The sequence below is a fragment of the Otolemur garnettii genome, unplaced genomic scaffold, assembly GCF_000181295.1.
Source record: "Otolemur garnettii isolate 467f Iridium unplaced genomic scaffold, OtoGar3 scaffold00123, whole genome shotgun sequence".
In the NCBI taxonomy this organism is placed as follows: domain Eukaryota; kingdom Metazoa; phylum Chordata; class Mammalia; order Primates; family Galagidae; genus Otolemur; species Otolemur garnettii.
Window position 1 is genome coordinate 243,692 of NW_003852518.1, and position 22,152 is coordinate 265,843.

At 43.2% G+C, this 22,152-nt stretch overlaps 1 protein-coding gene across 4 annotated transcripts in view; it reads left to right on the forward strand.

The window, feature by feature from the left end:
* The window catches only part of COBL (cordon-bleu WH2 repeat protein), a 314,424-nt gene that overhangs the window by 124,372 nt on the left and 167,900 nt on the right, over nt 1-22,152 (forward strand). For all 4 annotated transcript variants that reach the window (XM_023517890.1, XM_023517892.1, XM_012810060.2 and 1 more), the window contains exons 3-5: nt 4,534-4,744; nt 6,870-7,098; nt 13,878-13,975. In XM_023517890.1, the coding sequence (XP_023373658.1) occupies nt 4,534-4,744; nt 6,870-7,098; nt 13,878-13,975 (538 nt within the window). The remainder of the gene's footprint in view (nt 1-4,533; nt 4,745-6,869; nt 7,099-13,877; nt 13,976-22,152) is intronic.

Genomic DNA, 22,152 nt, shown 5'->3' on the forward strand with positions numbered 1-22,152 from the left:
GTCTTCTGTCATCCTAATGGCTCTGACCCTGTAGGTCAATTGGTGCTTACTCCTAGCTGCTTGCAAGATTTTCTCCTTCATCTTGACTTTGGACAGGTTTGTTACAATGTGTCTTGGAAAGACTCTGTTAGAGTTGAGACAACCCAGGTTTTGATATCTATCTGAAAGGAGTTTGTCAGGATCTTTAGTAAAACTTGGGAAGTTTTCATTTATGATAGTCTCCAGTAGGGCTTCCATACCTTTGTGACAATCTTCTTCTTCTTCAGTGATTCCTGTTATCTGTATGTTCGAACACTTTATAGATTCTCATAGTTCTCTACGTGCCTGCTCTGCTCTCTCTCTCTCTTCTGACTCTGTAACTTTATCTGTGTTAACTGAAAGACTTTATCTTCTAGATCTGATGTTCTCTCTTCTCTGTGGTCTAATCTATTTTTGATACTTTCTACTGCTTCTTTACATTCCCTGATTGTCTCCTTCATTTCTTTAAGCTCATCCATATCTTTCTATATTCTACATATCTCTCATCTGACTTTTGGTTCCATCTTTCCATTTTCTTTTCCATTTCCTTTATTGTCTTAATCATCCATATTTTAAATTCCCTTTCTGTCAAGGGAATGAATTCTTTATAGGAGGAGTCTTCTTTAAAAACTGTCTCATGGTCCCTTGGAGGAGTTACTCTAATTTGGTTATTTATGGTGCCTGAATTTTTCTTTTGGTTCTGCTTCATGTGTGCTTTCTTCTTGTTCACTTCCTTGTGCACCTTTTTCCTTCTCACTTCCTCGTTTGCTTTAAGTTAGCTTGTCTCAGAGTTTAGGTGAGGAAGAGGCTTCTAGGTATGAGGTCAGAAGGTAGATAAGTGTTAGAGCAGGCAAAGAGAAGCAAGAGGAAAGAAGAAAAAGAAGGGAGGAAGAGTAGGAGAAAAGAAAAATAAGTGAAAAAAGGCAAAAAGGGAGGAAGGTGTACTAACAGAAGACAATTGAAGAGCAGGCGAGAGGGAGGACAGGAAGGGAGGATGAGAGTGACAGAAGGACTGTTACTGTTGAGCACAGTGCTAAGCCTGCGCCTATAGGTCAAGAGGTATGAGGAGCTGGGCTGGGTGGGTTCCTCTAAATCAGGCATTCCTCACTTCTCTGTACACAGAGAGATTCTTCCTCTGCCAAAAATTAGAAGAGAAGAAAAAGAGCAAACATAAAAACCAAGAAGGAAAAATTGAGTAAGGATGAAAAAGGAAAAAAAGGGGTGGGGGAGAAAAGTAGAATAGTTCTGCAGCGTGATTCCTACTACTTTCTTCCTGGGGCCAACAGTAGAAGGTTCTCCAGCCCTCCTTGAGGCAGGCTCCTGCTGCAGTCTACCTGCCAGGCCACCACTGTGTCACACCCACCCCCAGGAAAGAGTGGTAAAAGAATGAAAAGAAAAGAAGAAAGAATAATATATATACATAAGAATAGATAGAGGAAAATTAAACTTATATTTGAATGAAATTAAGTAGAGTGAGGGAAGAGGGGTTAAAGAAAGAAGAAAGGCAAGAAACCAAGAAAAAGAGAAGGAAAAAACAAGAAAGGGGGAGGGGTGACTATCTTAGCTTATGCTCAGGCACTTTATGTGGGAGAGATGAGATGCATACAAGAGTATTAACTGAGAGAATGCAGAGGGGAGTGTACTAGGGTAAGAGAATAATTCAAGCTAAAATTCTACAACCAATAATAAAAAATTACAAAAATACAGAAGCCCTCGCTCTTGTTGAACGTAAAAATGGAAGTTAGGAATAGATCCAACCATATATCTTAGCAAAAAGCAAAGCACATTGAAGCAAGATTTAAGAAACAAAGAAACAAAAAAAACTGCTAAAATAGCTTGATGTAAGCAATGTCAGCAATCAATTGAGGAAGGAAAGAAGAGAAAGAAGGCAAATAAGATTAACTAAAACTATAAAGAAAAAATAAGCAACAATCAAAAAAATTTATGTATATTTATAAATGTACACATATATATATGATGTAGGGACTCAACTTTTGTAGGAATATATTTATGCTGCAATATGCTTCCTGGACACCAGGTGGCGATGTGAATTTGGGGGTCAAACAACACAGCTGTTAGCCTCTCTTTGGTTCCTAGGCTTAGGGCAGTTTGCCGGCTTGCTTGTTCTTGGTGGTCGCCCCTTCACCTCAGCACTCAGCCCCCGCAGATCTGGGATTCCAAAGTTCTCCACATTTCTTCAGAGACAGGTCTCACAGATTTCCCCTACAGCTGTTCCCGTGGAGTCCCTGGGCCTGTCAGGAGTGCAGGTCTGCTCCTGCCTACAGAACTCAGACTGCACCTTACGGCTCCAGCAAGACGCCCACTTAGATGAGCTTCTCGTCCTTTACCACAGTGGTGTCTCCTTGACTGGGAATATTCCCTGTAGGGATCTTTCACCCGCTGCCAAACCGCAGAAGGACAGCTCCAGATTACACCCCAAACTGGCCCCCAAATTCTCTTGGGAGTACCCACTTCTCTAATCTTTCCAGAGTCCCAGAGCCTGACACCAGTACAGGTCAGTTCCTCACAGGCAGAACTCAGACCGTGGTGCTTAAGCCCCCAGTAAGAGGTCTAACTACATAAGCTACTGGGTGTCCTTTACCACAGTGGTGTCCCCCTGTAGGGGAACTTTCCTCCTATGGATACTTCACCTCTTGCCAAAACATAGCAGAGCCACTCCAGACAGCACCCCAAGCTGGCCACCAAATTCTGCTCAGTAAAGTACCCTTCTCCAATCTTTCTACTCAATGCCTAGCTTTCCTGAAGAACCAAAACCTGGGAGAGATTTCTTCTGGGACCTCTGTGGAGGGCTGGCCGCTGTCCCCCAGCTTGAGTGTGCCCTCGGTGTGTTAGTGTTTGCAGTTCCAGCCAAGTCCAGCTGTCCACCACCACGCTGCACACTCTGAACCACTGCTGCATGCCAGTGTTCCACACCGGGACTCATCCAGCATCTCCTTCTGCCCTTTTGGTCTGGGAGGACTCAGCTAAACATCTTGTTCAGCTTTTCCAAGATGATTATTTTGGATTCCTTTTAAAGATTTTTATGAATCTCTACTTCTTTGGGGTTGGTTACTGGGGTTTTGTTAATTTATTTTGATGGTGTCACGTTTTCCTTATTCTTCATGATCTATGTAGCTTTGTGTTAGTATTTGCATTTGAAGAATCAAACATCTCTTTGAGTTGTTACACACTGGTTTTGGCAGGTTAAGGCCAACAGTCTCCAGACTGTTGTTATTGCCTTTGCGATCTGAGTTGATTGCAGTTGAAGCCAGGAGTGGAGTTGAAGCCAGGTAAAATGGCTGCTTGTGTGTCCACATTTGGGACTGGGCTTGTGAGACCTACTACCAGGGTCATGGATAGACAGGTCTCCTACCAAGTCCCTAGACAGGGTGTACTGACTCTAGACCACAGTAGAGGGAGGCTGGAGCCAGGTCTTATGGCTACTTCAGCATCCACAGTTGGGTCTGAGGCCAGCAGGCATGCTACTGGAGGCACATGGGTGTGCCTCCTCCTGGGAAATGGCAGATGGGATTGTTGGCAGGAAGTGAGCTATGGGAGGCTGAGCTGAGTCCCCAGGGCTATGGGGCTACTTTCAGCCCACAACTGAGCCTTCTATTTGGACTCTAAACCTCCTACAGAGGAACTTTTCCAAGTCATTTTTTTTCTGTGGCGGTGGTGAGCTGGAGGCCTCCTTTGCTACCTACCATCTTGTTAATGTCACTCACACGTCTGTGTTTCCACATGCCTGTGAGTTCCTCATCTTTAGATATCCATTTGGTGACACCTGGAAGCCATAATTATCTTCTGCAGTAATTGCCATGCAAGTTACTTATTAGGAAACAGATCATAGGAAAAAACCTGGGCTCAACTTCTTGGGAAAGTTGTAGGAAAAGAGAGGTCAGTTTTAAATATAAAAATTTTCTGCCATGAAAACATAACAGACGTCGTTGAAATTTTTAGTTCTTTGGGATAATTTGAAGTATTACTCCCCTTCTCCGGTAATAATAATTACTTGTGTTGGGGGATGTTGTGAAAATTTTTGACATTTGAAAAAGGAATATTATCTTGTGGCACTTTTTTGTCTTGGGGAAAAAGGCATAATTTTTTTTAGGTAAAAGAAACCTGTATTACATCTTCAACTTAAAACTTAGTGTTTAAGATACATTACACTTATGAATAACTGAAAATTTGATGTTTTACACCCATAAATATCATTTGTGCTAACAAGCAGTAGATCATTTAACTCAGTGTGCTCATGGACTTAAGTAGAACAGCTATTTTCCAAGTCATTATGATTTTGATCAGCTGTTATGAGTTTGCTCTTTCAGTAGTGTTGTGTTTGTTGGTATTGAGAGTGTTACCATATTGCTATACAATCATGCATAAAAAATAAATGGGCTGCTGTTGTCTTTCTTCATAAGCGCATCTAATTTGCTCATTCATCTATTTGTTCAGCTGGGCAGAAGGGAGAGTGCAGACATTCCTAATAATCATGGTTTGTTTCCTTTTTTTCAGCCATGCAATGATGGACCTACTTGTAGATCTTTGCCTTCAGAATCACCTGAATCCATCTCACCATGCCCTTGAGATTCGGTCTTCGGAGACCCAACAGCCTTTGAGTTTTAAACCAAATACTTTGGTTGGGACGCTGAATGTGCACACTGTGTTTCTGAAAGAAAAAGTTCCTGAAGAGAAGGTTAAGCCTGGGCCACCCAAGATGCCAGAGGTCTGTAGGTGCCCACACGTGGACACCTGTGTCTGAGTGTGTGGGAGATGCCAGGAAGAGGCCAGCACCGCGCTGAGCTGAGCTGTGGTTGAGCTTTCTACTTCTGTGCTAGGCAAAGCTAGGCACTGATTGAGTTATTGTAGGAGACGGAATTTATAATGTTTAAAAGTATTTGTTATTTTAACATTGTTCCTTTATGTATTATAGAAGGGGGATTGCTCCAGATCAGAGCTGTGTATTAAAACTTTCTTCAGAGGTAGACATGGTCTATCTAAAATTCTGTATTTTCCAATATGATAGTCACTGGCCATATGTGCTTTTTTGGATGTTTATTGTAACTTAAGTATTTAAATTACTTTCAGTCTGTCCCTCCCTCCCTCCCTCCCTCCCTTCCTTCCTTCCTTCTTATCCCTCCTTTCTTTCTTCCTACCCCCCTTCTCTTTCTTGTCTGTCTTTCTTTCCTTTTGAGCCCAATTTTCACTGTGTTGTCCCAGTTGGGCTGAAAGGATCCTCCTACCTTGGCTGGGACTGTGTCAGATGCCACTGTTCCCAGCTCTTTTTTTGTTTTTATTTTTAATTTACACATGTGGCTTTTGAAGACTTGAAATGTGGCTACTGTAAGAACCAGAGATTTTATTCAATTTGAATTAATTTTAATTTGAGTAGCTGCCAGTAGCTGGTGGCTGCCCTGCTGGGCAGTGCAGTTACAGGGTGCTGCCTGCTGAGAATCTCTAGAGGTCTGAGCATCTAGACACAGACACAGAACTTCTCTGTTTTCAAAAATTAATGTCAGAAATATTTACTCATTGTTCCATTTGGAGAATATTTTATCATATTTATGTCTTTATTCCAGGGTTTTGGATATCGACTGAAACTAATTCAAGTACCTTTTTGTACTTTCTAAGTGCTGCTTCATTCCTTTAGATGTTTAGAAGGTCTGAGGGATTTTTCTGTTTTTAAAAATAGCAATCTGGCAAACAGTCCATGTCCTGTGAATTTCTAGGTTTGGTTGGTTCATAGATTCTAATTGTTCCCTTCTATACAATGTATAGAGGGGATTTTCCCTCATTTTTCAAGTAAAAACTTTGTGACTCTCCTGTGGCTTCTCTGGACTTCTGGCCCTAGTGGCAGGTGAGCCTAGGTGTCTATACGATGCTGCCAGGAGAGGTGTGGTAAGGAGCAGGGGCTTCCCTCTCTCCTCCTAAAGCACATCCTCACCACAACCACCGAGCCCTGGCCCTCAGGCAGGAAGGGAGTGTGAGGCATGTTCAGTCCACATTTACCGTGACCTCCTCTGCAGCATCGTAGCACCATTTGGGTGATCAATAAAGGCTGAATACGTTGGCCAGATGAAACTCTGCATGTTAAATTTTTTGATGGGCCACTTTATCTGTAGTCATTTAGAATCAGCATTATAGTCAAATTGATTATTTTTCTGATTATTGTATGTCTACTATTTTTTAAAAAATTGTATTTGTAGCATAAACTGTTTTGATAGTATATATATAAACACGTGGGTCTGTGCACACTGTGCTTTATATAGTGTGTGCAGTGCATATGTTCAGTGTGTGCGGATACATACATATACATGTATGTAAATACAGACACATATACATATATGCAAATACGGACACATACACGTACATATATGCAAATACAGACACATACATATATGCAAATATTCATGTATTTATGTGGCTATTTTGACTGCTTAAACAAAAATTTGGTACCATGTTTTTTGAGGGGTTTTCTTGAAATTATCCATACTACTTCCAAACTATTTTCCTTTAGAAAATGTATGTAAGCGCCTTATGTGCATGTCTGGCCAGAATCCTTGAAAAGATGATGTTTGTGTTGGATGTTAAATTTAGAGCCCTCACTGATGTTCATTTTCCTGTGTTGTTAGCAGCTTGTTCATTAGTAAGAGGGTCTCTGATAAATTTGTTGTTCCAGACATTTATTTTTCACTTCTCATTATGCCATTTTCCCTCATAAATCACTAAATTTGTAGAAGAAAGATTGGGGCCACACAAATCCTGCCACATTCAATTGTAGAATTGACAAAGTTGAAGCCATTGTGGGCAGGTGTACTTACAGAATTCTCTTTGTCTGTGTATACTTCTAGAAATCTGTGCGTTTGGTAGTGAATTACCTGCGGACACAAAAAGCTGTTGTGCGTGTGAGCCCGGAGGTACCTCTCCAGAATATTCTCCCAGTCATTTGTGCGAAGTGTGAGGTCACTCCAGAGCACGTGGTTCTCCTGAGGGACAACATTGCCGGAGAGGAGCTGGAACTGTCCAAATCCCTGAGTGAGCTGGGGATAAAGGAGCTGTACGCCTGGGACAACAGGAGAGGTGAGGCCTGCTGGGCCCCGCACGCCCTACCCTGCACACACACACACACACACACGTACACATGTGTGACCTGTCAGCTCTCCTTGCAGCTTTTCTTAGCTCTGGGGAGAGATAGATACATGAATTTCAAAGCAACTCCAATTTTGTCCAAACCGGTGTTGATGTAGGCAAAAAAAGAAATTTGTCTGTTTTCATTCCTCTTGATTCTGCCTCTTTGTCCTTGTCCTGAATATGTCCTTCACTCTTTGTCACCCTGCACTCTCCTGTGAGATAAGGAAAAGGGGGGGAGGAGGAATAGGAGAGATTCAAGGTTATGCTCTCACGTGACTATTCAAAAACCACAGGTCATATTCCCTTAATTCTCCTTCTGTGTTGCCATTAGCTCCTACCAGGTTTAGACATTGCTTATATGCAAAAGTAGTAGCAGCAAGCATTCAGCTGTCTCCTAAAATGGAACAAGTGCAGAATCACTTTAGGCTTTCTCACCGTTGTTGGCCAGAGATATCTCACTCATGGTGGGAATCTGGCCCTTAGCCTGAGGTCATAGCTACAGTTGCTGTTCACAGTGGTGGCCCCAGAGGCCATGTTGTTACAGAGACTGATGCGTTGTGTAAGCAGATTCTTGGATTAATACAAAGGGCTGACTGCGTATTTAAACAACTGTTTGGCAAAAGAAAATTTTATATTTTTTGGCCTTAGAATTATTAAAATGGACTTGAGAAAAAGTTTCTATTCTGATGAGCCTTATTTGACATCTATTGTGTCTGTTTATTTATCTACAAATATTGAATAAGTTAGGCTTTTAAAATACATACAGTAAGTTTTTCCTATTTTTCTATAGCTTCTTTTCTAACTTCCAATAAAAAAATGTATTTTTTAATTACCAAATTTATTGTAACTCATGCCCACAGTGGAGTGAGTCCCTGTCCCTCTTCCCTAATTGGCCCTTGTCCCTCTCCCCTAATTGGCCCTTGTCCCTCTCCCCTAATCGGCCCTTGTCCCTCTCCCCTAATCGGCCTTTGTCTTCCTGGCAATCTGGGTCCTAGATCTGATTTGACATTCAAGAGAGGATTTAGCTCCATTGAGTTGTAGATACATGGACTGTTTGTCCCTTCACAAAAAATACTGTGACATTTGAGAATAATGCATCTTGTGTTTTATACAGTATCCTTTTAAGACACAGACAAAAATACTCTCAGCATCACTGCAGGCAACAGACCTGCTTGCGGTGGGAGGGACTGTCTGGGTGCATCAGCCCTATTTACATGTGGTTTATGTGACTCTTTGGAAATGGTTTTCATTGGGTAAGACAAAAAAGAAAGAAAGAAAAATAATGGTCCCGCATTTAGATATCTCAAAGAAAAAAGCTTACACGGAAGAGTGTTTCTGTGACATGTGAACACTTGGATACATCTTAAAAGGTAGAAGTTGAACCTGCTCCCTGGGAAAAGTCATGTAAGCCTGAATCTCTGTTAAGGAGAGGCCCCCAGCAAGCACACAGGAGCTAGATGAAGGGTTCAGTGGGGTCAGGGCCTACTGCAGCTCTTCTCTGATCCCCATGCAGAACAGAGCCCAGAGCACACTGCTGCAGCCAGCTTTGCCATTGGGTTTGTAGGCCTGTCCTCGGTATAAGCCAGCTGCTCCCAAGCCTCTGAGTCCCCCTTCCCACTGCTTTGGGCATCCCTGCCCTCTCCTCCCCACTCCCCAGACCCTAAAAGTCTTCCTGCTGTGGGGGCCCTGCTCCAGCCCCATGGCCAGCACCCTTCTCCCCTGGACCATGCCTATGCTATGCCAGGTGTGACATGTTTGATTATATCCTTGCCAAACGCCTTCATTCTGTCCTACTCACTGTCATACATTTGAGAAGTGGCTCATTCAGAGGACATCGCTGAGAATCCCTCCTCCCCTGCAGCTGACCTGGGCAGGCCTGTGTGGTATTGCAGGAGGAGCCCCATCTTCTGCCCTTCTTGGTTTATACATGGAGGGGAGGGGTGTCCCCTCCCTGAGCCCTGTAGCTACTGGAGAACAGGAAGAGGCACTGTAGGCAGGGCCCACACTCCCCTGGAATCCCTGGTAGCCACAGCCTGACAAAGCAAAGGCAAGGCTTTGCTGCCACCTATGTACACTGCAGCACTTAGCAGGCTGTGGAACTGCCGCCCTAGGAGGACAGTCCCAGGGATGTAGCCAGCTTGGTGGAGGGTGAGCCCAGGGATGCCCGCCTGCAGGAGGCTGAGCCCAGGGATGCAGCCGTCCTCCAGGCGGCTTGGGGCAGGGGCTCCTGCAGACGTCCAGGCTGGTCCTCATACTCTCATTGCCCGCTTTTTCCAGTTCTTCTGACCAAAACTCAGTCTGAGCCTTCCTTGAGCTGCCAAGGTACAGTGTGTCCAGGCCTCCCTGCCCCTCTGTGCTTCTGCACTTTGCATGGCTCTGAGCTTGGAGATGCACAGAGGTGACATTTTTGTGCCGAATCCAAGACAATACAGATATGGCTTAGAGCACCCCTGGGGGGCTTGCTGGGATGACAGGAGGTTATGGCTTGGTTTCCTGGTTTCCTGTTGGTTGGTTCAGAGAAGAATGCTTTTGTGTGAGAATTTGCTGTGTGGCTCTAACTGGTAAAAAATAAGAGAGTCTTTTGTAAGCAAACAAATTCTGTTCCTCAGAATTTTACAATAGGCCGGCGTGGTACGTGTAGAAAAGGCAGCACTGCTTTTGACCTCTGTGCGCCTGCGCCTGCCTGCCTGGGCTCACCCTGACTGCATGCTGCAGGGTTGGGGGCAGTGTGGAGTTTGAGATTTAACTTCCTGTGTAGTAGATAAGTGTGCAAATGCCTGGCATCTATTTCTTAGAAGTTTTTGCTTTCAGCACATATGTGCATGTGTATAGATATGTAGAGATAGACACACACATATACACATATGCACACATTTAAATTGCACATGAACTTTATGTCTACCCTGTATACACACACATACATATTGGGGTTTTAATGAACCTTTTGGAGATATCTAGACTTCAAAAGATTCATTAAAATCCATATATATGTGTGTATCTTAATGAGTCTGTACTTTACAGAAAGGTTTGTCCGTGTTTATTATTTAATAATAGATGTCATTTCCAGAAAAAAAACAATAAAAACTTGGCACTGTTCTGGGCACAGCTCGAGGGTGGCAGTGCCTGGTGTAGACCCACCTCAGTGAGCCTTATGTGGTGCTCTGCTCCACCACAGTGAGGGCGCGTCTGTGAAGGCTTTGTCAGTCCCAGCCGATTTGACTGAGATTAGGCAACAGGTGAGCCAGACTCATCCCTTCACCCCCTCACGTGTGTGCCATCTTTTGATGGGACTAGAACTTGAAAACCTGCTGTTGCGAGGCTGTCTCCATCCTGCATTTGCAAGGCGGCCTGGGTCCTCCTCTCCTGTTTGCTCTCTGGGTGATCTTGTTCCAGTCACTGAACTGCTTTTATTTTCAGTGGTGTGACCTGGCTGACCTTCACTCTGCTCCACTCCTCTGCACCCTAAATTCATCTTCATCATGCTTCAAAACAGTGCTCTCTTATAATTTTGAATCCCCACGTTCTTGTTAATTTTTAACTTTTTATAAATGAGAGTAAATTCAAATAAACTAGATTTTATGAGCAACATCGGATACATTTGAAACTGGATTCTCGATCCCAGTTGTGTGTGCTCTGTAGGCCTGGGCATGCACCGCTGCCCACTGCCCGCTGCCCGCTGCCACTCTGACCACACTGTCAGATGTCCTGTGAAGATTTTGGCTGATGCCAACACCAAGTCCTCTTACTTTGTTCTCAAGCTGGTTCTTCTGTCGAACCTCAGAGCCCTCACAGGAGGCCCTGTCGGAGGCCGCTCTCAGTATGAAGCAAACATTTGCCTCTAAATAAACCTTCTCTTAGGCCTACCTCTGAGTGTAAGCTGTGGGCCCCTGCCATGTCTCTCCTACCACCAGGGGTCAGTGCTGGTGCCAGGGCTGTCCCTGTGCTTCCATCACTACAGCCGGCCTCAGTCTTGTAGGGCTAGTGACCAGAATAAGAGGCTCAGTTTATCATTTTTGTGGTCAATGTGATGTAGTTTGTGTACCCATAAACATGTCCTGTATCTTGTTTATCTGTAGGATACCATAATATCCATTTTCATACAGTTTCCCAACTTAGGAGTTTTTAACTTTACCATGGTGCAAAAATGACAAACCTTCATCGTGCTCCTTGACTCACAGGTTATGGGTATGTGAAAGATGTAATCCCGCTGTAAGTCAAAGAGCATCTTTAAATCTGTGTAATGTACCACTCAATTCCCAAAACACTGTAGGTTATGGATGTACATACGAACGCACACTGGAGTTTAAAGCTTTGCTCCATGGTGTGGCATATTTTACTCTTTAGAGCTCCACCTGATAGAGGGTTTGGGTCTGACCGACCTGGAAGTACATGTGCACGGGCGTCTGTGCAGCTGCATCCTTGCAGGTGGGTCCTCTGGCCTGGGTGCTGTGTGACGTGGGGCTCACCCATTCCTTGCTGGAGCCTTGTGTGTGTACCTGTGAGCCCTGGGCCTCGGGACCAGAATGTGAGCCTCCATTCCTGCAGAATGGTGGAAGGAACGTGTGTACTGGGTTTTCTGTTTGTAGGATGGACACTGTTGGTGTTTGTGAATATTATCAGTGCAGTGGCGTTTATGTCTGTTCTGTCAGATATGAAATTATATATTAGCAAATAAAGAATTAATTGATGTATACCTGTTAGGTTGATATTATGACGACAGTTCATAAAATCCCAGTCTGTGATTTCCCCATCAGTGGAATAGGAGCCTGGCTTTCCATCAGGAGGCAGTGATGTGGGGAAGTGCAGTTTTTATCCTCCACAAACATTCACATTTTCCCCCTTTCATAATATCTATATGCCTCAGTAGAAAAGCAATGAGTGAATTAGTGGCAAAGGCCTGGAGTGGCCTTGAGGAGCCCCAGTGAATGAATGATACTACTCAGAGGTCAGGCTGGAGCTGTGTGTGCCAGGCCCTGAGCACTGTCCCTGCTGCTCACACAGTCACCCCGTCTGCAGGGGAAGGCGCTGAGGCTTCCAGAGGCAGAGCAGTTTGCCCGAGTGTGCCTCACACGCGCGTGTCTTGCTCTCAGCCTCCCACCACAGCTTCCCAGGTGTGTTTCTTTCTCAGACTCTTCAGCGGAACAATCCCTAGGGCTTGATAAACTGCATAGCACTGGACCTGCCTCTGGAAGTGTGGGAGGCCTGAGGGTTCACACCTCTTACAAGTTCACAGTGATGCTGCTGTGGCCTTGGCTGACTCTGGGAACTGAGACCCTGGTTGCCTTGTCAGTCACCCGGCAAGTGTGGGCTTCAGTGTCTTTGTCTGGAACCTGAGAGGACCTATCTTGGTCCTGAAATCCTGAGGAAAACACTGTGAAAAGGAGGTCGGGAATTTAGAACTAAAAAAACACATAATTGTCCCACTAGAGAATGTTATTACAAAGGAAAACATCCTGAGGCAGCAGAGGAGTGGAAACGTGAGACTGTTCCTGGGATCTGATGGGATGGTTTTAAATCCCTCCTGGTGCTGCTCACTGTCGCTTTGTGTTCAGAGAGTTGCTAAGTTACTTTATTTTTAGTGTTTGTACCTCACTCATTAGTCTTAAATGTTTTGCACTAATGTCATAGTCCTTAAAACTGTGGTGTCCAGTTCAGCAGTCACAGGCCACACGTGGCTCTTGGGCCCTAAATGTGGCCAGTCTAGGCTGAGATATGCTGAAAGCAAGAGCCACACACTGGAGTTTGAAGACCCAGCACCAAGACCACTGTGAAATGTCTCACCTGTGACTTTCACATTGGTGATGTGATAGCATGATATTTTAGGTATATTAAATTAAAATGAAACTATTACTAAAATTAATTTCACCTGGTTCTTTTTAATGTAGCTTGTACAGAGTTTCGAGTTACATATGTGATTCCTCTTTGCTTTCTATTGGACGGTGCTGCTCTGGAACGTCAACTGATGTGTTTGTTTTTTCATTCTCCAAAAGGGCACAGCCCCACACGCAGAGAAAACGCCGCCATACTCACTAAACCTGTAGTGCAGTGGTTCTCAACCTTCCTAATGCCATGACCCTGTAATACAGTTTCTCATGTTGTGGTGACCCCCAACCATAAAATTATTTTCATTGCTACTTCATAACTATAATTTTGCTATTGTTATGAATCATCATGTAAATATCTGATATGCAGGACACCCCCCCAGGGGTCACGACCTGCAGGTTGAGAACTGCTGCCGTAGTGATTCCCTAAATGGGCCTAAAGGCTTTCACGTGGCTCAGAAGGCTCCAAAAGAAATAGTGGGTGATTTCTTCTAAGAATTACTCTTAAACTTTAAGAGTAGAAGATTCTTTTATTAAGATTCTTTTTTTTTTTTTTTTTTTGAGACAGAGCCTCAAGCTGTCCCCCTGGGTAGAGTGCCATGGCATTACAGCTCACAGCAACCTCCAACTCCTGGGCTCAAGCGAGTCTCCTGCCTCCGCCTCCCAAGTAGCTGGGACCACAGGCGCCCGCCACAACGCCTGGCTATTTTTTGGTTGCAGCCGTCATTGTTGTTTTGGCGGGTCCGGGCTGGGGATTCGAACCTGCCACCTTAGGTGTACATGGCTGGCGCCTTAGCCGGTTGAGCTATAGGCGCCGAGCCTTATTAAGATTCTTAAAGCGAAATACTTAAATCTCTTGTTTCAAATGCTGAAAAATAACTTAGTACTTTTTTTCTCTTTTTCCAGAAACTTTTAGAAAATCATCACTTGGCAATGATGAGACAGATAAAGAGAAGAAAAAATTTCTGGGATTTTTCAAAGTTAACAAAAGAAGCAGTAGTAAGGTAATGGATTAAATGCACATATGGCTTTGTATAATGTAAAAATAATTTCTTGAGATATTAATGTTCAACTTGTATTGGAACTTTTCTTAATAATTACATTTAGGAATATCAGTTCCTACAAGTAAAGGGGGGCTTATCATTAGCACTCTGATGACTGACTCTGCTCATACAGTTGCTCTCTCTGATCAGCTGTCTCAGGTGACGGGGTTCCACTTATCTGTGGGCTCCTGACAGCCAGGCTGTGAGCCTTCTGCCAGCACACACAGAACCCTGCATGTGGTTGAGACTCAGTAAATACTGTTTGTATAGATGAATGAGTGAATGCATGCTACAGTTAAGTTTAAATAAAATAGCCAATATCACCACAAATGATCTACAGTTTCAAAACTTAATTAACAAACGCATGGAGCCTTGAGGTGCTTAAGGCTACTTTGAAGAGGAAAGTTGCCAAACTGCCCTATTTGCTAGTAAGTTTCATATGTTCTCTGGTCCTCCCTGTATGATCAGGGAGTATACAACACAGTAAGTTAATTTTGTTGATTTTTTTTTTTGGCCTCTATTAAATACAATTCAAAGTCAGGTTTTAGATACAATGTTACAGAGTGATTTAAAGTCATAATGTACAGAATAAAAATGAAGATTTTTATAATTAGTCATGGCGTTATCAAAACTGTGCCTTCTAACTACCAAGAAAAGAAACTATTCTATATCCCTGTTTGACAAGTATATTTTACTAATATATCGTATTTTTCTTACTAATAAATGACGCTAAAAGAAAAAAACTATTCCAATGAATCTTAGGCTTCCACCACACTAGATGGATTTGAAAGTGTTCTTCAGAGACTTAGGAGGGGTATGTGGAACTCTCATTTGCTCACGAACCTTCTTGACACCCTTGCCTACTCTGCGCACTGTGTTCAAGGCTGGATATCCTATTTCCTGCCTGTCAGGAGCTTGTGGTGGGGCCTGTGCTGTTGGAATTTTGCCAGATTTGCCTTTTATAACCTTTTTCTTTAACCAAAATCACATCTTTTCTTATACACTTTGCATACAGAATCGTTTGTTCTATCTAGTAGTTTTAATTAAATATTTTTTTTACAATGTTAATTCTCAGTAACCCTAATATTTAGTGAAAATTGTAGCAAATAAGCCATTTTAATTGTAGGACAAAAGATATAGAGCTATAAATACAGTGCCTTGAGCACTTGGCCAGGGAAGACTTGCTGGCTTGGCCTCCCCTGCAGCTATTGGCCTAAGTGCTGTGGGCACACATGTGTCTGCTGGGGGTCGGGTCCCTGTTCCCTGAACCTAGTTAACCTGGTTCAGTTACTCAGCTGAGCTAGAAAGTTCCACTATGGCATGGTGGTAATTGTAAGCAAAAGTGAGTGCAAACTGGATGTAGAACTGGAGTGCCACAGGCAGTGTAGACGAAAGTAACCCCCACAAGTTTCAGGGTAGCAAAGAGAGATTTTATTTAAGAATAGCAAAGAGAAAGTTGAGAACACTTCCCGTGAGAGTTGGAGGTGGGTCCCTCTCATGATGGAGAGAAGGTGAGAGACAGATGCAAAGGCTGTGCAGAGGGATAAATACCCTCTCTGTTTGAAACTGGTTGCATGTCTTTCTTTCATTGGTCTCTTTGTAGCTCCAGGTAGTATCGCCCTTTCCTATTGGTCACTGATTATTATCTCTGTTAGTCACTGGTTACCTAGGTTACCTCAGGCCCACATTCTTAGGGACCCCCCAGACTTCCTGGGTCAGCAGGCCAGACTTTCCTCCCATCCCCCTTGAAGCCCGTTTTCTCCAAGCCCCTTCTCAGCACCCCAGGTGTTCCTGTGGCCATTGGTGTAGACCCCAGAATCTAATGGTTCAAAATTTAGGTCATAAGCTCACAGACAAGCAAGTATCAGCAATGTCACAGAAACAATTTTATAACCTTAAAACATCTAACAGATAGCCTAAACCTATCTCACTGGTAGAGAACCGTGACCTGGAGCCACACCCAAGAAGCCTTGGGCACACAGACTCCTTGCAGTGGGGTTACAGTTTGGTTTTATGCATTTCAGGGACACAGGAATTGTAAGTAAAGTCAAAACCAGTATGGGGAAGGTGTGACCCCAAAATTTCAACATCTCAAAGGTTATTGGTAAGTTTAAAGATTCTTTAGTTGACAATTAGTAGAAAGAATTAGGCTTTTTCTAATAAACCAGGAGTCTGAGAATAGAAATGCTAGGGTAGTTGTCTGTTAGTCAGAGACAAACTACAGGACGTGTGCCCAGACCCAAGTGGTTTGTTGTGTATTTTGGGGATGTGCAGGTATGTCTTGTCATGAAGACCCTTAGGTCTGTTAATGTGTCACAAAAGACATCTCTAAGAGGGGAGGGGGACACAATAAGGCCTGTCTGATGTCCTTTCTCATGGCTAGCAACTCGGTTTTAGGAGATCCCCTTGACCAAGAGGGGGGTCTTGTCAGTCAGCCACTTGGTGGGGCGGGGGGAAGCCTTAAGATTTTATTTTAGTTTACACATTTCAAAGCTGGGGGAGAGAGCTTAAGTTTTCCAAAAGGCCAATGATGTTTTACAGTATCCTTGGCAAACCTCATGTCATTAAAGAGAAGCAGACTGAGGGGATGTCTGTGGTCAGCAGGGCTCAGCAAGGAAGCAATGCACTGGGCTAAGAAGATTGTACAGAGAACAGAGGGCTCGGACAATACATACGCATGTATATCCATGCATCCTAAATAACAGCTTTTAATTAGGTATCCACAGAGGGAAAGAATTTTATTGTGTGTCTGAAGAAAGGTAACTTAATTTATTTCAACTGTATTTGTAGAGTTCTTAAAAAAAAAACTTTTCAAATCTCCTGTCAGATTTTAGCCAGGACAAATGACCATATTCCTGCTTTTGTACTTTGAAATTTTCCCTCTTTTAGACCAAACGTACCTTCCCAAGTGACTCACTAAAAACAGTAAACCGTAATCAAGGTTATGACTTAACCAGGGACTCAATAGCCATCTCCAAAGAGAGTGGAGCTTAGTTCTCGCAAGATCCAGAACCACCTCAAAGGCAGCAAAGAGAAGACAGTTCTGCTGTCCTGGGATGGAATATGGCCTCCATCTGTCTAGCCATTCTCTAGGGTCTCAGCTTCTCAGCTGACCATTTACACACACAGTCCAAAGAGAAGATTTAAATAGATGGTTGGTAAAACAGGAAAACAAAAAAGCTGCCCATGGGGTTAGAAAAGGCAGGAAAATGTGGGAAGGTGAATTTATAGGAAGAGTGAAATCTTCTCCTGGATCCCCATACACTGCTGTCTCTGAGCTGATAAGCCAGCTTTGTAGGGGTGGAGAAGGCAGGCAGGAAACCTGTTGTCTCTATAAATAGCTGTCTTGCTATCAGACTGGCCGGGGAAGGGGCAGAGTGTGTCCCTGTATTTTAACCTCTTCAGTTTGACAGTCCCTAGCACTTTACAGAGGAATATTTTGGTTTCTGTTTCCATCTGTGGAAAGGACTACAAATGGGTCACTTTCAAAGGTCAAAACAAGTAATTCAGACTAGTTTCTTGTTTCTTTACTAAGATAAAGTTATACATTGAGGAAAGGAATTTGGTGGTGTGTCTGAAGAAAGTTAGCTGTCTTTCAAACCTGATGTCAATTGGAATGCTGCTTAGCTAATTCTCAAAGATTTGGTAAAATTTTCATCTCCAAGGGACTGAGAAAGGCTTACAAGTAGTTTGGGGAGATAGATGAAGGGTCTGTCTGTCTGTCTTTTTTTTTTTTTTAGGGGAAGTTAAAGGAAAACTTTCTCTTAAAAATATTTTCTAATCTGTCAACTTCAGTACTGGAAAACTCACCTTCATCTTTCAAGACTAAAACCAACAGGAATTGGTCACAAATAAAAAAAAAAGTCAGTATTACAAACAGCAGAAGGCAGCTGCAGGTTTAAAAGCAGGCTGTGCAAGGTGAAACCACTTCATGTGCCGTTGTCTGACAAACCGCCTAGACCTTGATGCAGACCTTCCTGCCGAGAGGCTCAGGCTGAACTGGCCATTTTCTTTTCCCCCCTGAAATCCTAATCTCTGGCCTGCAAGGCAAAGACAGAGTTCTATTCAAGAATGGAAAGATTGGAAAGAACAGCCCAAATAAAGTATAGACCTCACTCAAAAGGAAAAAGGCCCCACCTCGTGCACCTGCTGACCTCTGGGTCCAAGGATACCTATGGGTCAGGCTGGAATCCAGCCCTGAATCTGAGAGAAAATAGTGGGTGGTCCTGGGCCACTCTGAATCTTGCTAACTTCCAGCACGTGTGTCAGCATAATCAGAGGAACTGTGAGAAGATGTCTGGAAAAGAACCCAGACTCTGTAAAATAATATAAAGAGGTTTATGTGTGATCAGGGCCTGGACAGCTGCCTCCAAGAAGCCGTGAGCAAGTGGTCTCTCTGTGGTTGGGTTACAGTTTAGTTCTCTACATTTCACAGTGAGCAAGTGGTCTCTCTGTGGTTGGGTTACAGTTTAGTTCTATACATTTCACAGAGACAAGAATTATGCGTAACATCGTAGGTTGGTACATGGAAAGCATACATTGATTTGGCCCAAAATGATGGGACATCTTAAGGGAGGAGGTTATAGGTGGCTGTTAGGGTGCAGCAATTGGTTAAAGAAATGAAGTTCTCTAGGGGGCTTGGAAGCTTTTAAGCTAAGGAAGTCTGCTAATCAGAGACAAGACACTGGAAGATACCTGACATACACTCAGATTCCAGAGACTAGTGCTGGAAGCTGATGACCTGCAGGTGTGATCTTGCAAAGCCTTAGGCCTGTTAATGGTAACAAAGTGTATGTCCAAGGCAGGGATAAATGGGCATGTCCGACCTCCCTTCTCAAGGAAGGTATTTCTGGGGTCCCCTTCGCAAAGAGGGGGGATTCATTCCCAGTTGGTGAGGGGGAGTTAAAATTTTATTTTAGTTCACAGAATTGAGGCAAAATTACTTTAGAGAATTTATTTGGGCCAGGGTTGAGGACAACAGCCCATGACAGACTTTCAGGTTGCCTTGGGGCGGGGCGGAGGTTGCTTTGTTCAGCATTTGTTACAGACAGGGTTGTTTTTGTTTTGTTTTGTTTTTTTTAAATTAAATCATAACTGTGTACATTAATGCAATCATGGGGTACAATGTGCTGGTTTTATATATAATTTGAATTATTTCATCAAACCGGTTAACATAGTCTTCATGGCATTTTCTTAGTTATTATGTTAAGACATTTATATTCTACACCTAGTAAATTTTATATGTACCCTTGTAAGATGCACGGTAGGTGTGGTCCCACCAATTACCCTCCCTCCCCTCCCCTCTCTCCTTCTTTTTTGGGCTATAATTGGGTTATAGCTTTCTATGAAAGCTATAAGTTAAGGGCAAAAAGGGATGAGTAATGGAATGACCGAGAATTGCTTGACAGGAATTCTCACTGGATTACAGAAATAACATTGACTAGTGATTGGCTACACATTGAACTATAAGGTTATACAGCCTTTTATAGCTACTTGGAATTAGTAAGTCTAGAACCCACGTAGTAAATGTCTTCAAGAGGTAATTATTTAGCTCAAAGGGAAGTGGGGGAGTGAGATGTCACTGCTGTTATATTTTCAATTCCTCTCTGGTTTGATAATTAACTTAGAATAAAAGTTTATTTTCTTTCTCACTGTCCTGAATTTGCCAGAATTACTTCTCATTTATAACTTTTCTTATTTATTTTACTGCATTTTACTCTAGACACTTTCTCTTTAGTCTTCTCTTTGGCAATGGAAAAAAGTCTCAAACTCTTTGTAAAACAATTAAAAGCGGTTTATTAGAATGTGTTAGTTTTGGGGGAGCCATGCTTGAGAAGCTTTGAGCAGGTGGTCCCAAAGTGGATCAGGTTACAGTTTGATTTTATACATGTCAGAGTGACAAGAATTGTAGATAAAATCATAAATCAATAGCCATATGATTGCTTGGCCTAAAAGGTGGTATATCTAGAAATGGCGGTTTACAAGTCATAGGTGGGTTTAAAGATTCTTTGATTTGTAGTTGGATAAAGAAATGAAGCTTTATCTAAATGTTTTAAGTTATAATAAAGTTGTCTGTTAATCAGAGACAAGCCATAGTATACCCACTCCAGTGATCTGCTAAGGAAATTGATGGCCTACAGGTGATTTAAACTTGGCTCTGCATGGCCCCTGGTCCTGTTAATTTAGTGTCTTACTGTCCAGGCTGTGCTGTGTTCTACCACCCTTCCTTTCTTGGCGAGGAACTTGGTTTGAAGGTTTTTCTGAAATCTCTTAGGCCAAGAAGAAGTCTATGGGAGTAGGGGGGAAGGGGCAGTTAAGATTTTAAGCTCACACTTCATTGGATTAGTTTTTGTTTTTGCTTTTTTTTCTTTCCATTTTTGTTATTTGAGATACTGTGTTAAATCCAGCCTCATTTAATCTACCCTGGTGAGAGAGGTTATTATCAACTCCATTTCCAGATGAAAAAATGGAGGCAAAGCAACTCTGAGCTAATCTTGGGACAAGTAAACATCAGAATTCAAACTCCAGAATTCATGCTCCAGCCTGTCTTTCCAACATCCTGCTGTAATCACTGATTTATGTGTTGTGCCTGGATTTTTCCTGATCCCCCAAGAGTTAGTCCAAGACACACTCCGATGTAAAGATCAGGAGGCAAGCTTTATTCAAGCCAGGGTCTGGACTCTCCTGGAAGAGCTCCTCCCCCGAGTGCAAACAGTTTTTATAGGATACAGAAAACAAGAAGGGGAGGGGTAAAATACAGGTACAATTTTGATTGGTTGCTAGGGGCATGGGCAGATTACAGGTTAGGCATTAGCTCGTGATTGGGCATAGGTTTAGCACCATGGGGTGGTGCTGTCTTTGGGATGGGCGAAGATGTTATGCTGACTCATTGGGCCTAAGATGGCGGTGGTGGCCATCATTAAAATTGCGTCGGCTCAGCCCCTACATTCCCCCCTTTCCTAGGTGCAGTTGAGGCTCAATCATGAGTTCTTGTTGTGGTGGTCTGAGAGCGGAGAACCATTATCTGGACAGTGTCGATCTTAGTGTGGACAAAAGCTATTAGGCGGTTTATAATACAGGGACCAAGGGTGAGAAGTAGTAATAGGATCAAAAGAGGGCCGGCGATGGCGGACAGTAGTGAAGTTAACCAGGGGGACATATAATTTAAAGTTAATCTGTTTTGCACAATTTTTTTACATTAGCATCCTGAATATTTGCACAAACTAAAGTTCACTTAGGTCTCCTGAGTCCAATAAAGAACAGTCTTACTATGACATAGATCTTCATGCTTTGGCTGTGTGTGGACTAGTCAGCTCCCGGGGTGTTACTGGAGCAGGGCTTGGTGTTCTTTGCACACCATCAGGATCCAAGGTAGCTTCCCAAGGTTCAGGAGTCGTTGAGGTGCGGAGCCCATGCCATGGGAACTCAGGATTAGCTGCCATTGTTCTGGTTCCTCTTAGGCAGGGGCAGGTTCTCCTCCGGTTCCATGGCAGGTTTCACTCTGCTGGAATGGATCTAGGCAGGAATTTCTGCTACTCTCACAGCTGTAGGTGTGGTCAGGATAATGTTGTAAGGGCCTTTCCATCTTGCCCTCAGGGGAGACATGCTCTAATCTTTGACCTACACCGCAGCTCCTGGAGAGAAAAAGTGGACAAGGGGAAACAAACTAACAGGACACCTCTCATTTACTCATTCTGACATTGCCTCTGTCACCTTTTTCAGTGCCTGTAACTGCTTCCTTAATTCTATTTCTTCCAATTTCTGAGGAGGATCCTGGCAAGCTCCGTGGTAAGGGGGCTGGCCTATGATAGCTGTAGCCAGGTATCTTGTACAGAAATTGCTCAGTGTGACCCTCCTTTTCAGTAACTTTGTGTCATGCCTCAGACACTAGGGATCTTTTTAAACTTTTTTTCTGATAGCAATTCATTTTTAAAGAGGGGCCACTCCTGCTCATAAAGACGCCTTAGTTTTCCTAGTGTCATAGTTACCTACAAATTTTTTCTTAAAGTGTTTCGACATAGTAGCTATGGGGTGGGTTTCCTTTGTTTATTATTCATTTTTATCTCAGGTCTCCCTTCTGAGACGCACATTTATATCACACTCTTTGGCCAGTCTCTTAGTCCTATTTAACAGTTCAA